The 25,135-nt window shown below is 41.2% G+C and overlaps 1 protein-coding gene across 2 annotated transcripts in view; it reads left to right on the plus strand.

The window, feature by feature from the left end:
- Nucleotides 1-25,135, plus strand: part of Rnf217 (ring finger protein 217) — a 109,536-nt gene that overhangs the window by 62,726 nt on the left and 21,675 nt on the right. For both annotated transcript variants that reach the window (XR_007590956.1, XM_050138013.1), the window contains exons 2-3: nucleotides 9,852-10,085; nucleotides 24,842-25,006. Coding sequence is in view for 1 of the 2 variants with exons in the window: in XM_050138013.1 (XP_049993970.1) it covers nucleotides 9,852-10,085; nucleotides 24,842-25,006 (399 nt within the window). In the remaining variant the exon portion in view is untranslated. The remainder of the gene's footprint in view (nucleotides 1-9,851; nucleotides 10,086-24,841; nucleotides 25,007-25,135) is intronic.

The raw sequence follows: 25,135 nt of genomic DNA on the forward strand, positions 1-25,135 counted from the left end.
CGTGGAAATTAATCAGTCTTGCCTCGAACATGGTCAATAGTTAGGTCAAAGCTCCAAAGTCGACCTCATTGATTTGCAGATCAGCTAGGCTCGCCTCACTTCATACACAGCCCCCAGTGCATGGGATAAGGTTCTGGTTTCTTGAGTCTGTGATCATTGGTTTCCTACTATTTCTAATACTGAACTATCCAGAGGTTTTATACCTGACAGATATTAGAAAATGGCTGACCCAATTTGTGCTTGGCTCCCCTTTACCAGTGATTGTAGGAGGGCCACTTGTTTGTTCCTGGCTGCTCAGCCCTGAAATAATCACACAGAAACCATATTATTTACAATATTGTTTGGCCAATAGCTTAAGCGTATTTCTGGCTAACTCATTTCTTAAATTAACCCATCTCCATTAATCTGTGTATTGCCACGAGGCTGTGGCTTACTGGGTAAAGTTCTGGCATCTGTCTCTGACAGGGATACATGGCTTCTCACTGACTCTGCCTTGTTTCTCCCAGCATTCAGTTTACTCTTCCCCGCCTAGCTTTAATATGCTCTATCAACAGGCCAAAGCAATTTCTTTATTCACCAATGGTATTCACAGCACATAGAGTGGACTCTCTCATCAACCAATTTTTGTCAGTCACTTGTTCTTCACAAACACCATGGTGCTGCTCAGAGAGCCAAAAAGGATGCTTTGTACTATTCACATATGAATTACTTCAACTGACAGTCTTGCATTTTTAAAATATAGTCAACATCATCATGCTATCTCCCATGTATTGATTTGTTTACTTTGCTAATACTTTGTCAGGGTTTTTGCATCAACGTTTATAGAAAAGATTGCTGAATAATGGTTTCTTTTTGCAACTTCATTTGCAGGTTTGGTTTTCAGGATTGTGCTAACTTCATAAACCAGTCACTGCAATGATCTCCTTCTCTTTTTGTTCTTTCCCCTTTTCTCCAAAAATTACTGTGTACTATTAATGTTATTTTATCCTTGGATGCTTAGTGAATTTGCCTTTTTCCAAACTTGGCTGAAGTTTTTCCATTTGGTGATATGCCTTTTTTTTATTTGGTTGAATTTTGTTAGTAGTAGTAGTAATAGTAGTGTGTGTGGTGTTTTTGTTTCAGGTCCCTAAATATGATTTTCTTTGCTTGTACCTGAGAGAACTCTGGCTTGATGATTTCTCTCATTATGAAAAGAAAAAACTCTTAGTTACCATCACAGGATACTATGGAAGCTGCTAAGTGTGGGGGGAAAAAACAAGTTTAGATGGCTCAGTAGATAAGAACTTGTACAGAATGAGGACAGGAGTTTTAATTCCCAGCACTCCCATAGGAACCCAACAGGTAGGACCCTACCTGTATTCCAGACACTCAGGAGGGAGAGACAGGGGATCACAGTGCCATGTTGGAACACCAAACTAGCAAGCTTTGGGTTCAGCAGGAGACCCTGCCTCAGTCCATAAAGAAATCAATGAGTGAAAACACCCATCTGTCCCTAATGTTTGGCCTCCTCACACAGGCATACTCATCCACACACGTGTACACATATGCTTCCTCCCCAAAGCATGTGCCCCAGTAGAACAGATATCTACCTTCCTGTGGTCACAGATGCTGGAAAGCAGTGAGCCAGGAAACCACTGGCCCAGTGGTGCTCAGTACCCAATGTATGCAGTAGTCGCTGAAGGTGTCCTGTTGCTCTTCTCAATTTCTCAGGACAGCGATTATATGAGCTCCTTCAGGATCAAGTGAGCAAAAGGCTGTAAACACCCTGTAAAGTCACATGTCTAACACTTAAAACCAAGGTCCAAATCAGACTAAACATTTGACAAGTTGAGTTTGAGGCTCTAGATTGTACTTTTTTCTGTCCTTTTCTTTGGAGACTTTAATTAATTAATCCACCACTGCAGAGGCGCCTCTCACCTTAGCCACTAAATTACTTTTGAGTTCTCTCATGTGGCAAATTAGCCGTCTAGCTCAGGTGTTAAGTGGATAATGACGCTTCCTGCTGACACCTTTGAGATTGTTTTACAGTTAAGTAATTTTTTTTTCCTACAAGAATGAACTTGTTTGGGAGAAACAGAGAGCATATTTTTCAGCGATGAAAGTAGTGGTTTTAGCATCGAGCACAACAAAAATGCAAAATAAGTTTATGTATATTCAGAACTTTAATGTACTGTAAACAGAAGTTAGCTGACATTTTGAAAACATTGATTTGGTATTTAATAGACATGTGGGAAAATGTTGGAATCATGGTTATAGTTGCAAAGGAAATTCTTAATTCTTGGAGACATATGAAAATGTTTATGAAAGAAACAGCGTGATATTCGATAATTTGCTTCAAAGTAAGATGCAAGAACTAAATGAATCAAATCGTCAAAGAAGCAGGGTTGGTCATTAGTTGACAACTGTTTCAATGGGAGAATGAATCCTTGAGGATTCATCATGCCTATCTAGCATTTTCATCATATGTTTGTAATTATTCCTAAAGAAAGTTTTATAAAACATTGGATAGATTTTATGAAGTGGCACCATCATACCCAAGACTGCCAGCACTAACTGATGTTGTCAAGGCCATGAGGGATATTTTCACTGATTAATCTACTTTATATGCCTGATATTTTTGTTCCTACCACTATAAAAATAGCACTACAAAATGTAAAAAGGACAAATGCTGGAGAAAAGAGAATGTGGGGAAAAGGGAGCTCTTGGGTGCTAGTGATGGGAATTTAAGTTTCTGTCGCCGGGCTAACGGGATGTTCAGTGGGTAAGTGTGCTTGCTGGTAGGCTTGAACATCTGAGTTGAATCCCAGGAGCCGTGTGGCAGAGAGACAGAAGTGACTCCTGCACAGTGCCCTCTGACCTCCACATGTGCTGCATGTGCTGATCCCTAAAGTTAATTTTAAAATAAATAAAATAAGTTACACAGCCATTTTGTACAATGAAAGGATGGCTTCCCTCAAATTAACCTCCACGAAGTCACTTATCACAAAATATATGACCATATATTTTGCTCATACATATATGCAAAATAATTAAATATATACGCACAAAATAAATGTAAAAGAGATATCTCCACTCCCATGTTTATTGCATCATTGTTCACAAGAGCTAAGATGTAGAATCAACCTAATTATCTATTAGTAGATGAAGACAATAAGCTTCATATAAGGGGCTCTCAAATTTCCTAATTCCGTAACCCTTTAATCCAGTTCATGCTGTGGTGACCCCAACCATAAAATTATTTTCATTGCTACTTCATAACTAATTTTACTGTTATGAATCATAATTTAAGTATTTTTTAAGATAGAGGTTTGCCAAAGGATTTGAGAACCACTGCTTTATATTGTCATATTTATAAATGTACATACACAAACATTAGAGTATTTTTTTTAGTTTATAAAAAGAGGAAATTCTGTCATTTGTGGCAGTATTACAAAGTTTGAGTAACATGTTGAGTGAAGTAGGCAGACACAGAAAAAAAAATGTGAGATGATCTTAGTTTATTTAGAACCTGAAAAGGACGAACTCAGAGAAGCTAAAATAGCTCCAGTTATTCAGAGCTGGCTTGTGGCAGCGGTGGGAGATAGATAGATAGATAGATAGATAGATAGATAGATAGATAGATAGATAGATAGCCTCGGGCTCTACTATAGAGCTTGGTATGAAAACATGTATATGAAGCTTGGTATGAAAACAGCTACTGTAGAGCTTGTAATGAAAACAGCTTGGTATTGGCACAAAAAAGACAGGTGAACCAATGGAATTGAATCGAAGACCCTGATATAAATTCACACACCTATGAAGACCTGCTTTTTGACAATGAAACTAAAACTATAAAGTGGAAAAAAGAAAGCATCTTTAACAAGTGGTGCTGGCATAACTGGATCTCAACATAAAGAGAAATGCCAATAGATCCATACCTATTGCTATGCACAAAACTCACGTTCAAATGATCAAAGACCTCAACATAAAATCAATCACACTGAACCTCATAGAAGAGAAAATGGGAAGTAGCCTTGAATGCATGGGCACAGGAGACCACTTCCTACATATAACACCAGTAGCACAGACACTGACAGCAACAATTATAGGATCTCCTGAAACTGAGAAGCTACTGTAAAGCAAAGAACAGGATCAACAAAAGAAAACGGCAGCCTATGGAATGGGAAAAGACCAATCCCACATCTGACAGAGGACTGATCTCCAAATTATACAAAGAACTCAAGAAATTTGACATCAAAAGACCAAATAATCCAATAAACAAAATAGAGTACAGATCTAAACAAAGGAATCTCACATGGCCAAAAGACACTAAAGGACATGTTCAACATCATTTGACATCAGAAAAATGCAAATCAAAACAACTCTGAGATACCATCTCACACCTGTCAGAATGGCTAAGATCAAAAACCCTAATGACAGCTTATGCTGGAGAGGATGTGGGAAAATGTGAACGAACACTCCTTCATTGCTGGTGGAAGTGCAAACTTGTACAGACACTTTCAAAAGCAGTATGGCGTTTTCTCAGAAAATTAGGAGTCAGTCTACCTCAGGACCCAGAAATACCACTCTTGGACGTATTCCCAAAGGATGCACACTCACACCACAAAGAAAGTTTCTTCAACTCTGTTCATAGCAACATTATTTGTAATAGCCAGAACCTGGAAACAACCTAGATGCCCCTCAACTGAAGAAAGGATAAAGAAAGTGTGGCACATTTACACATTAGAGTACTACTCAGCAGTAAAAAACAATGACATCTTGAAATTTGCAGGCAAAGGGATAGAACTAGTAAAAGCCATCCTGAGTGAGGTAGCCTAGACCCAGAAAGACAAATATAATATGTACTCACTCATATGTAGATGATAGACATAAAGCAAAGGATAACCAATCTACAGGCCACAACCCCAGAGAATCTAGGTAACAAAGTGGACCCTAAGAGAGACATACATAGATCTTGCCTAGCAAGGGGAAAAAAGATCTCCTAAGTAAATTGGGAGCATCGAGAGTGGGGGAGGGAGGAGAGTAAAAAGGGAATGGGTAAAAATGTATAGCACATTCCTATCCAAACAATTAAAATGAGAAGGATTTAATAAAAAATTTAAAAAATTAAATAAAAGAAAGATATATGGGCTATTTGGCAAATGTTGGTCAAAGGATACAAAATTTCAATTAGAAGGACTACATTCAAGGGAACTATTGTCCAGTATGGTGCCTGTGATTAATAATGATAAGCTTGAAGGTTGATAAGAAAATAGGATTTAAATGTTCCCACTCCAAAGTAATAAATATTGGAACCAGATGTAGCCAGTCTACAGTGTATCTGTATTTTAAAGCATCATGTGTAGCATAAACACAGATAATTTTTATCAATTTAAAAAAGACCCCATTGGTCTCACTTCCATAATTCATACTGGCTGTCCCTTAGTTACCCAAATTCAGTCACCAGCTTCCTGCTCAATGGACATCTGGTAGAGCCAGGCTTCAGCTGAGGGCTGCTATTTCCTTAGCTTGCATTTTGACTTCTGTATGGTACATTCTCTAAGAAGACTTTGAATGTTTGGTTTTTGTTTGTATCTTTGCTTGTTTTGATTTTTTTTTTTTTTTGAGACAGGATTTCTCTGTGTAACAGTCCTAGCTATCCTGGAACTTGTTTTGTAGATCAAGCTGGCCTCAAACTTACAGAGATCCACCTGACTCTGCCTCCCTAAGTGCTGGGATTAAAGGCGTGTGGCACCACCACCTAGCTGTTTGTTTTTAATGTGACAAATTACTCCTTCTTTCAAATCTGGAAATGATTCATATTGAATTTACAGTTTGATCTAGAATTCTTAATATGATCAACAAGGCCTATATGATCATATCCCACCTAAGATTCCAGCCTGATTTCTGTCCTAGCGTGGCAAACTTTATCTGCTGGCCTGTGTTCTGTAACATAGGCACATCAGGTTCCTCCTGTCTGGGAGCCACGGTCCTTGGTTCTTTTGTTTGTGGAAAGTTTCTCTGTATCACAAAAGAAAAGCTGCCCTTCTTCATCATGGCAAATATTGTAATCCGCATTTTTTTTTCCTCCAACAAGGCCAACATAACCATCCCCTTCTATCTCTCTAGGAGTCTGTCAGGTTGTCTACCCTATGAAGCCCACAGTTTGCTGCAATCCAACAGATGCTGTTATGCCATGTACCACCAAGCAAGACTTAATGCTTAACAACTATTGCTTGAAGGACAATTTTTACTTTCTTGGTGTTAAAGGAGTTCCCCCCTTTAATTAATAGAATGTATATTGCTGGATAAAGAAATGAGTACACATTGCTTACTTGTCAAGATGCTTGTCTAATAATCTTTTGAGAAAACCACTCTGAAAACGATACACATGCCAAGAGTCAGATAGGTCATTAGTCACACTGTGCATGAGAAGGGGGTGTTGTTCTTAGGAGGAAGCATGAGTAATTGAAAGGCTTGAGTCATTGTTCCAACTGCCAATTATTGGCTTCCTGAATATAATTCAAATTCTGAATGTTGTAGGTCTAGAGTAGGCCAGGAAACTTCAGCTTGCAAAAGACTTTTCCAGGATCTTTTGTGCAGTTGTTCTAGAAGCTAATTATGTTTTATACCAAAGGAAGCCAGAAGAGAGGGCCAGATGGAGAGACTGATGAAATTGCTAGTGGGCGATTGGATCATAGGTGCACCATGTCTCCCTGTGATCAATAAAATGCTGCATGAGGTCAGTGACTCAGCGTTGTGGGGTAAGGATTTGAGAACTTGGAGAAAAGATAGAGACTATGAAAACTACAGGAAATAAGGTAAACCATGGAAATGGAATAGCTTTGCAGAAAAAGCCAAGAATCATTGAAATAGAAGAGCAGGTGCCTGGCTGGATGCTGGATGGCATCCCAGCGTGGTCAGGTAATAAACACCCTCTGCTCCAAGAGAAACCAGATAGCCTCGTCCTTGGGATGCCTGGGATGGTTCTACTCTCCAAACTGCATGGCATTGCCATAAGACCTGACTGTCCCAGTTAGCTGTAAAAATGCTGCATCTATCACTACCACTTATCTGGTTAAAATACAAAGTACAAAAGGATAGAAAAGTCAAATTCAAGCATCAAGATGGGAGCATTCTGTAGCCTGGGTTCTTAAGCACAAAAGTGGGCTGCCCCCCAATAATGTACTAAGAACTAAGTATTTGTTTTTTCTTTCTTTCTTTCTTTCTTTCTTTTTTTTTTTTTTTGGAAGTATTTGTTTTTATAGAGAAAAAAGTCCAGGGTCCTCAGATATACTAATGCTCTGCCCTTGTGGTCTGACCCAAGTTCATGTTTACAGCCTCTTCTGTACTCATTATTTTGGGATCCAATCTTATTTTTCCACCCCCTTTTAAGGGTATAATCTTAAGTTCACTTGAATGTTTGCTCTGTAGGTCAGTACAGTAGAGGTGAATAGAACACAGTACCCCTGCCCTAGAGATCTCCGCATTTGCCCCAGGCCTTCCACCCTGTTGGTTCTTTTGGCTCCCAGGAGCTGCTTTGTTCTTACTAAGTCCCATGAATCTTAGGCTCTCACCTAGCTTCACTCAGTCAAAGAAGCTTAGTCTGCGACTCCCAGGTCTGAAGAGACCAAGCCACCCCCATCTTTTGGTGGCATTGTGGAGCACCCTGTCAGGCTGACACTGTCATCATCACTCAGGTCCCGACTATGCCTGCCTCGTTCCTGGTAGGCACCTGTCTAGCTTCAGCACTGAAGTCAGGGCCCCATTCTCAGCCGGGCTTCACAGATAAATACAGGATATTAAAAGAAGGAACATCTTATCATTTTAAAATACCTGTTGCAGTCTTCATAAACCCAAACTTTTATTGTTCCATGGGTATTTTTGTCTCTATGAAAAGCTTATGAGGACTTCTTGCATGAAGTGTAGCCTAAAGTAATTTGTTATAAAACATAGATGGGAAGCGGAATGAAAAGACACAGCTAGCACTCAAGTGGCTGAGCAGGGAAGACTGCAATTGGAGGCCAACCTTGGCTATAAATGGAGAAGTCTGAACGTCTGGTTTACTCCAGAGACAGTACGATATTAGTTTATCCAGAAGACCACAGAGCTAGAGTGGAAGAGAAGAACATTACTGTTAGCATTTGGAATGGGAACTAGATACCGCTCACAATAAATATGACAGAAGATGGCTGAAACAAAAAATTCCAACACAGCTCATCTTTAAGAGATGAAGAAAGTAAAGCCTGAATAAATAGGAACTGGGAAGGTTTCCAAAGTAGTGAAGGGTGACTCTAGCCACAGCACTAGACTCTCTTTTGCCCCCAGCCCCACAGTGTGACAGAGGGTGGCACTGGAAACTCACATGACAAACAATTACAACTCTCTGATTTTGACATGCCGCTACTCTGACACACCAACACTCACACACAAGAGAAAAGAAGGCAGGAAGGCTAAGGCACGAATGGGAGAAAGCCACATGGTCTCCCATTCCCGTGGAAAAAAAGCACGGCAGAAAGGAACAACTAAAAATAAATGTCTTAAACTCACACCCCCTTTCGACTTTGCTATGCATCACATACAAACTTGAGAGAAAGTAGGTAAGAAGTTAAAGGCTGAAGAAGCTGGGAAGGACATGGCAATGCCAGGAAAAGGCATGAACTAGCCTGACAATAATGTGCAAGAGTCTGGCTGGCGTTAATAAATTCCCTTACCAGTGTAATGAATGAAATTTATGTCCTGGCAATGCTGAAGCATGCATGGGAGTATTTGCAGTTCTATTGAACTTGTCCATATTGGGTTTCATGGTCTAAGTTGATGAGGACGACTGACCAGGTCTCTTCCTCAAGAGGGCACCAGATCTCATTACATCATGTGGTTGCTGGGAATTGAACTCAGGACCTTTGGAAGAGCAGGCAGTGCTCTTAACTGCTGTGTTAAAGTATAAATTACCCTCTAATTTTACACTAGAGTTGTATAAAATGTGTCAACAAACAAATTTTTTAAAAAATATCTTCATAATATTTATTTGTTTATAAGTGTGCTCATAGTTACAACCAGATTTTGCCATTGTACTTACAATGGCATAATACCACCAATGTAATTTTACCTGTTTTATATTTATTCATTTGATGTATGTGTAGGGAAGGGGACTAGCTTTTGATAGAGTGTGCAAATGGAGTCAGAGGACAACTTTTGGAAGTTGGTCCTCTTCTGTTGTGTGGGTTGAACTCATGTCGTTAGGTTGAGTTGGCAATCGCCTATACCTGCTGAGCCATTTCCACAACCCAGGCTTTTCTTGTTTTTCTTTTCTTACATCTAAGGTTGTGATAACATCAGAGCTGTTTATGTGCTTGTCAGGGAAGTACCCAAGAAAACATTAACTTTGGGTCATTATTTTTATAAACTGGTAGCTACTAAACATAAAAGCTTCATAAAATTTTGCTTTCTAAAGATGCTCCCACAGCAGAGTGCTGAAGCAGTGTATGTACTAAGGCTGACATCTCTGCATTGCCTTTGCTTGGCGGGTCCCAGGATGCTGACCCATCCGGTGACTTAGAGCTGGCATGCTCTCTCACCCTGCAGTTTCCAAAAAAGTAGAATAGTCATTTGCTTCCTTAATGAACCTGTGGATCATCAAATAAGTTCACAAACATAGTTATCAGAGAGCATGTAAGCATCCTACGGATCATGATTAGATTTTGGTACTCAATGTACGTTTCAAAATGACTAGCATTCGTTATGCGATCTGGAAAAATGGCTGATAACATTTTCTCGAAAGCATAAGATAATTAGCACTGTATGCAAAAACAAGCAACAGAGAACCTTAGTAACCAGTGGGCTTTTCCTTTTCCTTCTGTCCTTTCCCTTAGGTACAGCTTGGCCAAGTAGAAATCAAATGCCCAATTACGGAGTGTTTCGAATTCCTGGAGGAAACTACTGTCGTCTACAACTTGACCCATGAAGACTCCATCAAGTATAAGTACTTCTTGGAACTTGGCCGAATTGACTCCAGCACCAAGCCGTGTCCTCAGTGCAAACACTTCACAACCTTTAAGAAAAAAGGACATATCCCCACACCTTCCAGATCAGAAAGCAGATACAAAGTAAGCATGCTCTCCAGAGCGATAGGTTAACAGTCACAGGATGGGAGCAGGCCTGGTGGGCAGACTGCTGGTGGGCTGGGCGTGTGTGGCCTGGGCGTGCGTGGCCTGGGGTTTCTTCTCCTATCCCCTTATCTAGAGCCTAAGGTAAGCAGACGTGGCCTGGGATTCTAGTCTGTAGTCTGGGAAGACTAATGCTGAGAGATGACTCTGAAGGATTTAGCTGAAGTTTTCTCTTTGACTCTAATATGTTGAAAATCCTTTGACTAGCCCAAAGGAAGGCTAAGCTTTAGAGTGACAGTCGTCACTGTTACCAAGTGCGAGTAAATGCTAGCGCTCCCCTCTCCCTTATTCTTAAATAATCAGCTTGACCTTTTCAGTGGTCTCAATTTCATTTCCCCGGCCTTTCTCTATAATGAGCAAAACTTGTATAAAACATTATTCATTTACTTTTACCAAAAAACCAGAATGTCGCTGTGTGTTTGGCATTCACTTGTATTAGGTGACAAATGGGACCCTCCCTGCCTCAAATCAGTCTTATAAAGGTGTGTTGGCCAGTTTTCTGTTACTGTAACCAATTCCTGTGATGATCAACTCATAGAGGGAAAGAGTTTGTGCTGTCTGTTGGCCAGTTTGAGACATTTTTGTCCAGGGAATTTAACGTGGTCATTTTGGGCCTACGTAGGAAAGCCAGATGAGCAGAACTACTTACTCATCTTGTGGTTACTCATCTTGTGGTTGTACAGCAAGAGGCGGGGGTGGAGAGTGGGGGGTTGGCGTTCCAGGGTCCCCTTCATAGGCATAGCCCCAGTGATCCGAAGCTTGCCATTAGGCCTTGCCTGCTAAAGCTCGAACACCTCTCACTAGTCCCACCCTGGAAACAAGCCTTTATTTACCATGTAGACATCTGGGGGCGGTGCTTCAGATACAATCTGTTGCAGGAGGGACATATGTAATATGCATATGTAAGTGGAGTGCTTGGTTAGCGCCAGCTAGGATGGTAAGAATGGCTTCATGGAGAAGGATTGTTCTGGCTGACACAGGGGAAAGCATTTCAGAGAAAGCATGAGTCAGTGCTTAGGCCCAGAGGCTGAGGCTGGGTGAGTTGGAAACAGGTGGGGAAAGAAGGGAGAGGCAGCTGAGAAGATGGGTAAGTGCAGGTCAGGCTGAGTCTTGTACCGTGTGTTCACAAGCTGGAATTTAATCTTGTAGGCATCAGAGAGAAATCAGACTGGCAGCATTCAGAGACTGCTGCAGAGGGCAAGACCAAGGCTAGGAACCATAGGCTGAGCGGTGGGATGCAGCCTAGGGAGCTGCTGAGACACAAGAGTACATCAGCCCTGCCCAGAACAAACATCTTGCAATGTGGCGCACCTCCTTAGGAGGCTGAGCTGCAGCAGAGTGGAGCATTTTCAGCGGAGGCTGCGGTGCCCTTCCTCACCATCACAGCCTCTCTGTTTAGGGACAGTTCCTGCCCATGTGCTGTGTCTTGGAAGCAGTGGCCACTCCATTATTCATCCTGTTGCCTCAAGGAGACTGCGGTTTGGCGAGTATTTTCCTCCTCTCCACTGTGGCGGTGGGGAGCTAGAGTCCTGCGTGGATAGTCAAAGTCTCTTCATGACTAATTGGCCTTTGGGGCTACTCAGCTCTCATCGCTGGAGAATTTTATTTGCAGTTTTGTTGGGCACTCTGGTTTCTTTAAGGCATAACTGTCAGAAAAAAAAAAAAAAACCCTTTTGTTAAGGCCTGCCGTCTTTAGATTATAATATTGTGTAACTGAGACAATGCTCTACAGAGAGGCTGGATCTTAATAGACTATTTTTATTCCATGCTTTGTATTCTTAGGAGGAGTTACTCCAGTTACATTCCTATTAATGTTATCAAGGAATGTTTAGTTTTAGGAAGACTTGTCTTTCCCTAACTTAGAATATTTTATTTTTTTCTAAATAATTTTTAAAATTAGATATATGTATAAATTGATATACTGTTTTGGAATTTGTAATACTCAAAACATGAATGCATAGTTGAATCAAAGTGAAAATAATTTGAGTAATTTTTAAACTGTAATGTTATTACTAAATGGGCAACAAGTGCTATAATTTGAGGTACAATTATTGTAAGAATAAAATATTATGTCTTGTCTCATCAAAACTATGTTAGGATAAGCATAGTTTATCATCTTGCATATATATTTAGCTATGTTTGGTCTGAGTGAAGAAAAGGTATTTGGATAATAGGCAGTTGCTAGTGTCTGTCAGCTGCTGTAGTTAAGCAAAGGAACAAGGGACAAATGGACAAGAAGAAAAGTTGCTTTGAGGATAGACATTTAGTAGGAAACAAATGTTGCTCAGAATGAAGTACTTTAAATCTTCAGCGACTGAGAAAGGATGGAAAGCCAAGTAAGTATGTGTTAGCCGACTTTATGTCACTGTGAAAACTGCCGTAGCTACTCAGCTCACAGGGACAAAGATTGCCTCTGGCTCGGGTCCGTGACGGGTTTTCCTCATTGTGTTGAGCCTGTAGTGAGTAGCAGGAGCGTGAAGAGTGGCAGGGGAAGCAGAGGAGGGATGGGCTGGTCTTAATCTTCAGGGACACACCCACAGTGGCCTAACTTCATCTCCGAAACCCCGCCCCCTAAAGGTTTCTATCAACCAGCAGCATTGTAGGTAGCAGCCCAAAGCTCACCAGATCCAAACTGCAGCACCACTGAAAGCAGAGCTGTTACGCAGATTTCAACAGCAGCCAGGCTCCCACCGAATGTGGGTATGGCCAGGTTTGTTGCCCCTGGTTTTTCTTTCAGAGGAGAAAAATCACAACAGCCCAGAGACATAGAATCTCTCAGTTCCATGCTGTCCATAGGCACGAGTCTAGTAATTCCTGAAGCCGTGCTTCTTACTGCTTTAGTGTAATAGTCACATAGCATCTCTCATCAGCACTACCTGATTTGCATGCTCAAAATTATCTCCATACGGAGGCAAGGAGGGCATTGACTTAGTCATTCCAGCAAACCCCAGGGCATACATGCTTTCAGGGTAGCGTTGGAAATGGCACTGAGGGCTTGATGCGTGAGGTGAGCAAATGGACTTTTTTTTCTTTCATTTTGATGTATTTTAGTCATGTATCTCAATAACCAAAACCATTTCCCATTTGATATAGTATAGTACTCAATTAAACTATGACATAAGTTAACAACTAAAAAAGGTTGCCAGTGATCCATTATGTCTCTGGGTAATTTAATATCTCTTTATGATATTACTTAGATTCCTAGGCTGATCTTTTTTTTTTTAACCTATCAACAGGTCCTTTATCGTGTTTATTTATTTCAGTAGTACTGTTTTTGAATCATTGGGTTGCAGTATCTTATTCGAAGATGTCACTCTGAGCATTTATTATGGTTTTGGCTATCGGGTCAGAAGCACTTAAGGTAGCAGGTTAAAAATTGATTTAAAATATCACAGTCATTTTCTAGCTGAATGAATGCTTCTCCACATGAAGCTAAGATAGAAAATGCCATATCTGAGCCTTTCATTTGGATAGGGTTTTTGTTGTTGTTGTTTTGTTTTGTTTTGGCTTTTTGTTTGTTTGTTTTTTGTAAAGACCATTTGTTAAATGTTTGAATTAAAGAGATGGCAATGGGACAGATAGAAGATAGCACCAGTAATCAGAAGTCTGGGTGCTCATTTGTCCTTCCAGGCCCCAGTTAACAGTTTGTATAATTTGAGTAAAGTGTGCTGTGCTCTCAACACCATAGTATTCATATAAAATTGAATAAGTGCTTTCTGGAGTTGAGAAACTTACACTGAGACAACCTTGTCAAATCAGTTTTACTTTTTTTCTTCAAAATTCTTACATCATTTTCTATTTGTAATCACCCTATAATGTCAAACATTTGTACGATTCCTTTTCTTATAACACTAACTTCAATTTCTGATTGAAAATACAGTTTCTAAATAGTCCCTGTGATGTCTTGCCTATCGAGTTGCAAGCAGGTTCCCACTGAGAAAATCAATGTGGCTTACATGCACTCACATGACACCTAGAGACAAATGCATCACCCACTCCTGAAGTTCTTCTCCATAGAGATTATCATTTAGGATTTTATGGTACATTTGTGTAGTTGTTTGGTTAGAGCCTCGCCTTCCAACTGGTCTCTAGGAGGCTGGTCCAGGCTGACTTCATTCACTGCTGATAAGCAGCCATATGACCTTGAGAGTATGCTTATGAAATCTACTTGCTAAGGGAACTAATAAAGGACCGATATGTAAATAATAATAAATATGCTCTGCAGTAGGTGGAAAGTGTTGAAAGAGTAAGAACATTTAGCTTTTAAATGTTGAATTTACCAAAGTAGGTCAATCAGAACACTGGCTTTAAGCTTGAATTATATTCTCAGCTAGTCACACTTTCTCCAATACCAAGCGTGTAGTTTACACATCTCTAGCTGGGGGTAGTAATAGCATCTCTGCCCTAAGAGTGTGATGAGAATTGAATGAAATCACTCATGTAAAGGCCTAACATGACTAACACATAGTACATGTTCAACATAAACCAGAAACCACAATGGTCATTATTGTTAGGCAAGGGGAGCAAAGTCAACAGCCCTGAGTATTTAGAAAGGGCAAAGAGTCAAAAAGAATAGTAATGGAGTCAGTGATAGGGCAGGAAATGGATGTAGGAACAGAGGAGGGATGACATTGACTGTCTGAAGAAGAGAAACAGGGTACGTTGTTAGGCCATAGAAGACCACTTAAGTTAGAAATATGTTAATGGTACAAAGTGTAAAGACCCTTTGGAACATTAGAGAGATGCCCATGAACTATGGATCAGAAGTGATTTATACAGGTCATCAGTATTAGGAGGTTGGGGAGGAGATTTGTAACTTTATTGGGGGTTCTTTAGACTCTAGAGGAACAGAACTGATGATAGACAGCTATCTATCAGTCAATATGTATAAAGGGGAGAGATGGATAAGATCTATCTGTCTATATAGACAGATAGATGATAGATAGATTACGGTGGCTTACAGATAGATAGCTGTCCATCGCCTAGGTCATCTGTCCGTCGGTGTATATATGTAGAGAGACAGGGGAGATATGGATAAGATCTATCTGTCTATAGGGACAGATGTGGATAGATAAATAATAGATTTATTAGAGTGGCTTGCAGATTATGGCCCAGCTAGTCCCACAGTAGCTGTCTCCCAACAGAAAGTCCAAGTATCCAGCAATTGTTCAGCCTACGAGGGTAGATGTCTCAGCTGCTCATCAGTATAAGCCAGAATCCCAAAGAAGCAGGCTCTAATATCAGTGAATTGGGTGTGAGGGCAAGCAGGTAAAGAGCAAAGAGCTTTCTTCTTCCACATTTATATAAGCTGCCACCAGAAGATGTGGCCCAGATTAAAGGTGTGTCTTCCCACTTAAAGTGATTTAATTAAGAAAAATCCCTTACAGCTGTATTCAGTCACGTGGGTTTTAATTAATTCCAGATGTAGTTAAGTTGACGACCAAGAATAGCCATCACAGTAACTAAACTTGAAGAAGAAGAAGAAGAAGAAGAAGAAGAAGAAGAAGAAGAAGAAGAAGAAGAAGAAGAAGAAGAAGAAGAAGAAGAAGAAGAAGAAGAAGAAAAGAGTTGCTTCTGGGAAGAAAAGTGAGTCATTCTAGGGAAAGGAGAGAAGCAGGTTACCTCCGAGGGTCAGACATAGTAGCTTCTTGTCGTTTACTGAGGTCCTTCGATTCTAAGGTCCCCTCTCCTTCCAAGTGTAGACTAAGAATGAGCCACCTTTTCATTCTGACTCAGAGTTGAACGGCATACATAATCAACACAGCGAGCCTGTCCAAAGCGCCTGTGTGATTCCTGAAGGCAAAACTAATAACAGCCCTTCCTTGCTCACAAGTGTTAGGCAGAACTGTGATGATTGTGCAAGGCTGCTGTGACTCACTTCAGGTAGAAGGAAAGCCACACAGATGTCCTGGAGAAACGGCCTTACAGCTTTCATACCTTCTGGAATGATCGCAGCCCTCTGGGTAATCATATTCTATAAAGCTTCACAATTATGCTGTTTCTTTGTGCAGCAAAGTAGTTTCTTTAGGGCTTTCAGAAGGCTATGGAGGTAGGTGTTGCAGAGCGTACTTAACCTTCCTTCTGACAAAAAAGACAGGAGAATTTCTTTCTATATGTACAAACTGCTTCAGCCTTCCCCATGAATGTGAAATTAGTATGCTTTGCACTTCTTTCTATGCCCTCCCCTGCTCCCAACACCCGCCCCCATCACTTCAAGCTGACTGGTTACAAATGACAAGTGCGCTGCCAGTCAACAGTCAGGTTAGCTCCTAACACACTCTATTTCTCATGGGAGTGATGCATCATCATCCATGTCAGCGGCAGACAGAAAACAAATGTAGTTTCTCAGATGTCGTTGCACAAGAGAGATAAAAATGAAGTCGTCCAGCCAGATTTAAAGAAGCCAGCTAAACAAAGGGTGTGTTGCATATGTTAGACTTGAAGCGTTTATGAATGCTCAGCTATGGTGCAAGCCTAGATTTTATGAATACATTTCTTTCTTTCTTTGTTTATGGGGTGCCTTGCCAAAGATGCCTTCTTTTTTTTTCTTTTTTGATTTCATAAAATAACCATAATATTTTTAGAGTTGTTTTCCTGCCTTCAACTTCTAACAGCCAATTATTGAAATTCAACTGTTTTATCCTTACATCTATCCCAACAACTCCCTAAATAATAATTATTATGTTGACTTGTAGTCAACATAAATTGACCTTGCAGTGGTGTTTGGAACAGATTTTGTTTGTTTTTCTTTATCACTTTGTTTCTTGAGTCCTTAGAACAAAAGACAACAAAGAATCAATTTCTGGTGTTGACCAGCCAGGAGATGGTAGAAGTGAGCCAAGTCTGGTGCTGGTGAGCAGCCATCAGAAAATATCCAGGGACAAGAAGAGTTGGGATTCTGTATTCTTCTCTTTCATCCTCGGTACACCTGCCTTTTCTCACTCTCCCTCATCTGTCCAAACCCAGGGAGGTGCCACAATGAGCTGGGGATGAGGCAGCTCAAGGCAGAATTTCCCAGTTCCTCCCCTTTTTACAGCAGTGAAAAAGTGGGTCCCTAGAGAAGCTGTAATAGACTCACACACTCTAGGCCTTGAGGGACAGTCTATAGTAATTTCCAGGTGGGCTGGTATGTAATGGTGATCCCAGGTGAGGAGACAGGAGCTCTTTGGAAGCAGTCCTCTTCTGCAGCTTCTGACATACTGCCTGAGGAAAACATGCCTCCAGTGTGAAAATCTTTTTTAAAGTTTGGAGGTGAATTTATTGTGCAATGACTGCATATGAAATATGTAAAAATAGCCACAAAGTTGGTAGTATGGGAGGTTGGTAGGGTCACATCTTTGGAAGTTTCATATCTTGATACACCTGTTCCTGCCCTGCATGACTCTTCACATGTTTTCTTTCCATTTGGTTCCCAGTCTTGTGGACTTTCTCTTTTCTTTTTAGCTTGGTTTCATCTCTGCTGGGTGACCAGCAGGCAAGGCTCATTTGGCCACATCCAGGCTCTGTTAACAGACCTTGCCTCATGATGCCTGTGGGTTCCTGTACTTCTAGAAGAGCCCCCAGTAGGCAGTGAAATATTGAAGAATAGGCTTGTGCAAGGCTACCATGAGACTGTCTGGTTACTGCTGCGACTCTGACTATAGGACTGGATGTTAAAAAGGATCAAATAGTGCCTCTCAGAGGTGTTTGGAGCTGCATAGCAGGTTCTTTTACTCCTCTCTGTAACACCCGCGCACCTTCACATTCCTTCTCTACAAAACAAATAGATAAGAAAGAGAAAGAAAAGGATTTTCCATTCTTAAAGAAAAAAAGACTTATCACTCATATTCTGATAATTTATTATATTGGTTAGATTCTTTACATGATTCATGTAAGGGGTATCTGAACGATTATACATCTTGGTGCATATCCCAGGGTTGTCGGGATTTATAGACTGTTTAGTGGATAAGTGAGCAAGGCTCAGGGTGAGCTGGTTGAAGTGCTGTCTCAGTTCACGTTGTTAGAGTACCTTGTTTCTCTGTGTGCTCTCAGGTCCCTCTCAAGTACTCCCATAGAGGCTGCCTGACAGAGGGTCTTATCACATGTAATAGCAACATTCTGTCTTTGTGCAAGACCACAGTCCCTCTGAGAATTTACCTTCCAGCATTCCCTGAAACATCTTTCCCAGAACAATGATTTGTTCAAGCTTCTACCCTGGATGGCAGTTATCACACGATCTTATTGCTGCCTGGCTTTGTGTCTGTCTGCTCCTAGTAAGTTCCTTACAGACAAGATATTTTCATTCTTTTCTGTGTGAAAAACAAAACACAGTATGGTCATTACCTGCCATTCAGATGCTATATAAATCTCTGTTATGAATGAATGGATGACTGTGTTTCATTATTGCAAATCTGTTTAACCAGATATTCTAAAATGGAAATTCCTTTTGGAAAACTGAGGGAGCTTTTATCGTCACAATGCTTCAGTTATGCATGGATGTTTTCTCACATTGAGCATAATACGTAATGATTTTGTGATTTTTTTTTTTTTAATGACAGGGCTGGGCATTGGCTCCATTGGTGAGCTCCAAGTTCAGTGAGAAACCCTGTCTCAAAAATAAGAGAAAGCAATAGTGGAAAACTTTGTGTAGGAATATGGAAATTGAGTGAAAATTACCTACAGTTTTCTTTGTTTTGGCTTGTCTTGAGTGTTTACTTAGCATGGTGAGTTTGCAGGCAGACATCGTTTGATTAGTGCGGCCAAATCTGAGTCTTACCACCCGGGAGTTAGTATGACAATGGTGCTGGTGAAAACCCACGTGCTTCTAGTGTCAGAGATGTGCCGTAAGGTTCTCTTCTGTGTCTTCCTTCATGCAGAAGAATTTGCACCTCAGTCGTGATGACCAGTAGAGTGTCATAAAGACAAAATAGTAAATATCACCTGGTGATGTGGTGGTACCATGCCGGCTACAGTCATTCCGAGAGCTGAATGGCTGACTCTTCTACTTAGCAGTTTAGAGAATACAGGAAGAATGAGACAGATGAAGTTTTTGCCCTCAGTGAATTTGTAGACCCTGGGAGAGCTTGGATGTCTGCATACATAACATAAATTTTCTGGTAAAGGTACTAAATCCAGCTGGGAAGTATCGCGAAGACATTTTGAAGATAGAAGCCTTCTAAAGATATGTCAACAGACAGTTAATTAGACCCTTTTGTTGTCAGGGTTTCTGTCCTGCCCGGTTCCCACAGTCAAGTACCAAAGAAATCACACAGAGGTCTACATTAATCATAAGCGGATTGGCCCATTAGCTCAGGCTAACTCTTATCACTTTTATTAGCCCATTATTCTAGTATATGTTAGCCACATGGCTCGGTACCTTTCAGTGGGGCAGGTCACATCTTCCTTCTTCAGTGTCTGGACAGGACTGCAGAGGGAGCTTCTCTCTTCCCAGAATTCTTCTGTTCTCATTGTCCTGCCTCTACTTCCTGTCTGGTTGTCCCACCTATACTTCTTGCCTGTCTACTGGCCAATCAGCATTTATTTAAAACATAATTGACAGAATATATAAGAATATAGAATTGTCCCACAGCAGATAGGTGATTTTTCTCAGCCCATCGCAATGAGGTTTGCAAAGTATGCCCCGCCCCGTTCTACCCACCCTTCCTCTCGGAAGTGAGAAGGAATAAAGCAGGCCTCAGGGAGAACCAGACACTTCTGGTAACATAAGAACACAAGTCCATACCAGTTCTATTCTCATAGAGCTGCACCTGCTCTTGTCTTTACCTCCAAGGTAAAGGCTGAATGTATGTGTATCCCCATTTTGCATCTAAGGAGAGAAGACAGATTTTTGCTTCTCATCTTTGAAGAGTGGGTGACCTCTGCTGCCAAAACATCAGCTATTTTTTGTCAGTCTTTTTTTATTTTTTTAAAAAACAGAAAACAATTACTTTTTTTCATTTTACATATCAGTCCCAGATCCCACTCCCTCTCCTCCTCCCATTCCCTCCACCTACCCCACCACCCTCTATCCACTCCTCAGAGCAAGTAAGGCACATGGCTTTGGGGAAGGTCCAATATCTAGGCTGAGCAAGGTATCCATCCAAAGAGAATGGGTTTCAAAAAGCCAGTACAAACAGCAGGAATAAACAGCAGGAATAAATCCTAGGGTCACTGCTAGTGGCCCCACAGTCTGCCCCAGCCATGTAACTGTCACCCACATTCAGAGGGACTAGTTTGGACCTATGCTGGTTCTTTCTCTGTCCAGCTGGAGTTGGCGAGCTCCCATAGCTCAGGTAAGCTGTTTCAGTGGATGTCCCCATGTCTTTGCTCATATTCTCACTCCTCCCACTTTTCAGCTGGACTTTGGGAACTCAGCTCAGTGCTCCTCTGCAGCCCTCTGCCTCTGTTTCCATCAGTTGTTGAATAAAAGTTATATGGTGACATTTAAAATAGTCATCAGTCTGACTACAGGGCAAGGCCAGTTCAGGCACCCTCTCCTCTATTGCTTAGCGTCTTCATCTGCTACTTCTTTGGCAGCTTGGCAGCTGTGTCAACTGGTAGCTACCTGTATTTGCAAGAATCTGTGGTCAAAAACAGGGAGTTGGAAGGCGTAGGTTACGAACCATCTGAAGACAATCTGGTAAAGAGGTAAACTCTTAATTCCTTGTGTATGGGTTTTCATGAGTCCTGTGTTGCCAACAAGCTCCCAGCTGCTGCTGCTGCTGCTGCTGCTGCTGTTCTCCAACTTAACTTTGAATAGTGTCTAAGTGGCCTTTCTCGTTGTGACAAGATATCCAGCAAGAAGCAGTGAACGTGAGTCGTTTGGGTCTACAATTCAGGAGGATGCCATCCATTCTGCTATGGAACGTGTAGTAGGAAGAGGGGGGCAGCTGGCCACATGGTCAGAAAGCAGAAGAGTAGACAGGAAGTGGGGCAGGGATCTAAAGCTTCAGCAATTGCCCCAGTGACCCACTTCCCTCCTGTAAGGCTTGGCTCCTAAAGGTTCCACAGCCTTCCCCAACACTGCCCCCAGCTGGAGACCAGGTGCCACATTTCACATTCAGTCCAGAGCAAGTGGGAAACAGGGAGTATGGTGCTCCTGCCTGCAGACTGGTTTATTCAGAAGGCAGACTTTCTGTGTGGCAGCCCTGTGGTGTGGACTAGCATTTCCTGAGGGCAGTAACTGACCTGGGAGTGGAGGAAGACACAGTGTTGATATCTATGTTTGTAGAAGGCCAATTTTGAGTATGGTTAAGGTCATAATGAATAAGGAAGGTGTGGCATCTTCAGAGAAAAACTGGTACGGTGACAATTTGGGTATACTCTCTGAGTACCAAAGTTGCTTTTATTGTTTATTATTTTAGTCCAAAGTATGGTAAGCAGTTGAGTGCGTTACTTCAAATCTTGCTTTATAATGGCCGTCTCTGTTTGTCTGTACATCTGTGTTGATGAGAATTAGTAGTAGAACTTATTTTTGACAGGTACCGCATTCTCTGGTTCACACACCAGCTACCAGGCTCCTTCATTGTATTACAAACATGAACAGCCTCCATGCCTGACTTTTGTTAAATGTGAGTTCTGTGGAATGAACTCAGATCTGCAGGCTTGTTTCATTTATTTCATAATGGGTCTTACAATTGTTCAGTATTCACAAGTCTAATAGGAGCCGACTGAGTTAAGTGCTCAAGCTTTCTGACATCTGCAAGATGAGTGATGGAAGTTATTCACTTCTCTCCCATCCCATCTGTATGCAAAAGGCCCCGTTTATAATATTGTATATATGTTTATAGTCTCTTCTGCATTGTTGAATGACCTAAGAAAAAAATAGCTTCTCTTGCTTTATTTCTGAAGCTTACCCATCTCTTTATTTTTACTTTAAAAATTACTTACTTAGTCCAGTGAAGCAAAGGTAATTCCAGCACTTGAGAGATGGAGGTGGTGGAAGGATCAAGGGATAAAGAGCATCCTTTGCTACATAGTAAGTTGGAAGCCAACTTGGCTACATGAAACCCATTCTTTAAAAAAACAAAGTTCAAGGCCAGCCTGGTCTACAGGACAGGCTCCAAAAGCTACAGAGAAACCCTGTCTCGAAAACAAACAAATAAAAACAAGACAAGACAAAATAATGTTAGTGTATAGACACTTATTGTTGGTATACCTAGCCCATAATTTGTAAGCCAATCTAGCGAACTCCCTTTTATTATTTTAAAAGTGCAATTTTAATTTTAATATACTGAAAAGGCAAATGCTATATTTATATATATGTACATATATATGTTGAATAGTAATAACCTTCCCCCCACAAGCCAAGGAGTCTCCCTCTTTATATTAGTGGATTGGGAACCCTGTAGAATGGTGGCTAGTTGAGTAGTTTAACCTCCATGACCTTTGAGTGCATAGTTTTAAGTTTCCACTTATCAAGGAAGGAACACTATTGAGTATGACCCAGTGTTTTGATTCAGGAAAGACTATGTTGGCCACGTAGCCACACAAATTTAGGTTCAAGTACCACCTTAATCCTCCTCCTCCTTCTTTCTTCATTTTGTTAATTTAATTTTTTTTTTCATTTTACATCCCAACCCCAGTTCCCCCCTCCTTCTTCCATCCCCCTCACCTCCCCCCACCTGACATCTACTCCTTTGAGGGGAAAAGCCTTTCTTGGGGAGTGAACAAAGTCTGGCATACCAAGTTGAAGCCTCTGCCCCCTGCATCAAAACTGACCAAGGTATCCCTCCAGAGAGAATAGGCTCCAAAGAGCCAGTTCACGAATGCAAGATAAGAGGCCCCACAGACAGACCAAGTCACACAACCTTCACCCACATTCAGAGGTCCTAGTCCATGCAGACTCTCCAGCTGTCAGTCCAGAATCCGTGATCTCCCACCAGCTCGGGTTCACTGTCTGTGAGTTTTCCCATCACGGTCCTGACCACCCCCCTGCTCATATGATCCCTCCTCCCTCTCTTCAACTGAACCCTAGGAGCTCAACCTCAAGTACCTTCTTAATACCTATGTTACTTTACTTAATATCTGTCATCATCTGTAATATACACTTATGAAAACCATATGTATTTTGTAGCATTATTTTGATAATAAGAAAAATAAGACACCTTGTTCCCATTTAAATAGAGTTTTGAAATTAAAGAATTTTGTTATAACAACTAAAATTTTTATATAAAGTTGAAATCAAAATTGTATCACTTCAGACTTGCGTAGAAAGAATATTACTTATCCCTGCTTTCCTTTTTTTGAGACCCGGCCTCTCAATAGTTCACAGTAGCCTCCAGTCTTCTTCCCAAGTGTCCATACTGAAGTGTGTGCCAGCGTGCCTGGGTTTTTAATTCTTGACAAGAGTGAGAACTAGAGTCTACTACTGACTTAGAGGCAAAAAGAGTCATGATTGTAACTGCTTCTTAGTAAACATACGCAGTGGAGCCTCACTGTCAGAAAAGCATCAGTAGCCAACAGTCTACGTGGCAGTATTAACTACAGTATTAGGTCCAGTTCCTATTCTTCAGGATGTCTGTATATTCAGTCTGACTGCTGTGATGCAATGTGCAGAAGCACAAAGAGTAGGAGAGATCTTAGAAGATCATTCGTGGTGAGGAATTTTATTTCAGTTCATTTTAATCACGTGGACGTGGGACCATGTATTTGTGACTATATACCTTTAAGGTTTGAATGGGCACTACTATGTGTAAACGTAACACTTCACTGCCATTCACAACAAAGGAAGGCGCAACAGATATCCCTCATGTTAGACAATTTCAGTGCCCGCATCCCATAAATTCATAGTCACGAAGAAGGCTCCTTTCTGGTGGCTTCTTAGGTGTCACCAGCAGGGTTGACACTCTGATACCTTTCTCACAGGATCCTCAGTGGTGAATGTTCATTCAGCAGTGTGGCGTTGAAGGTGTGCTTGCCCTTTGAGGAGGCATTGTAAAGTTAAGCTAGCCTTTGGTAAGAAAATTGTTTTTCTTACCAAAGAACTGGAAAGCTGGCTCAAGGGATGCCTGAACTGACAGCAGTCAAAGTGTTTGGATTTAGCACCTTCAAGATTTACTCTGTGCTTCAACATGGGAGATTTTCATAAAACTAAATTGATTTTCAAAACGTCCCACTTGTTTATGAATGCCTGAGTAGTCTCTAGACAGCAAACCATCCTTGGCTAAGCAGTTCTCTTCTCTTTTAGAGACTCATATTTTACTGAGGTCTGGTCTTGTTTGTTCTTGGAGAAAGTATTTCAAATAATAACCTTAGTTAGTTTCCCAAAGCATTGACATTCTTATCCTTTTAGACACTATGCTGGTTAGTTTTTTGGTCATCTTGACATAGGTTTAGGTCTTCTGTGGAGAAGGAACCTCAGTTGAGAAAATTGCTCATCAGATTTACTGTAGAGCATTGCCTTGAATTGATGTGAGTGGGCCCAGCCTCCTGTGGGCAGTGCTATCCCTGGGCAGATGGTCCTGGGCTGTATAGGCAAGCAGGCTGAGCAAGCCATGAGAAGCAAGCCAGTAAACAGTGTTCCTATGTGACTTCTGCGTCAAGTCTGCTGCCAGATTCCCTCATTGAGTCCCTGGCCTTATTTCCCTTTATGGTGGACTGTGGTTGGGTTATGTGAGCCAAGTAACTCCTTTCCTCCCCAGGCTCCTTCCTTTTGGTCATGGTGTTTATCACAGCAACAGAAAATATAATAGCCTAATGCTGTTTTTCTTGCACAGATCCAGTGTCCCACTTGCCAATTCATCTGGTGTTTTAAGTGCCATGCTCCTTGGCATGAAGGTGTTAACTGCAAGGAGTACAAAAAAGGAGACAAGTTATTGCGTCACTGGGCCAGCGAAATTGAGCACGGGCAGAGAAATGCCCAGAAGTGTCCAAAGTGCAAGGTGAGATAACCCTTAGCAGAAAAGTAAAAGAAATGGACCCTGCATGTAGCTGAGCAACACTGACAGTATGAAAGTGTGGTGTACTCACAATTGCCTACTCAGGTACGAAGAAAGCTTCGCTGTTTCATT

Source organism: Alexandromys fortis, unplaced genomic scaffold, assembly GCF_014885135.2.
Source record: "Alexandromys fortis isolate MF-2015 unplaced genomic scaffold, M_Fortis_MF-2015_v1.1 scaffold_14, whole genome shotgun sequence".
Taxonomy (NCBI): Eukaryota; Metazoa; Chordata; class Mammalia; order Rodentia; family Cricetidae; genus Alexandromys; species Alexandromys fortis.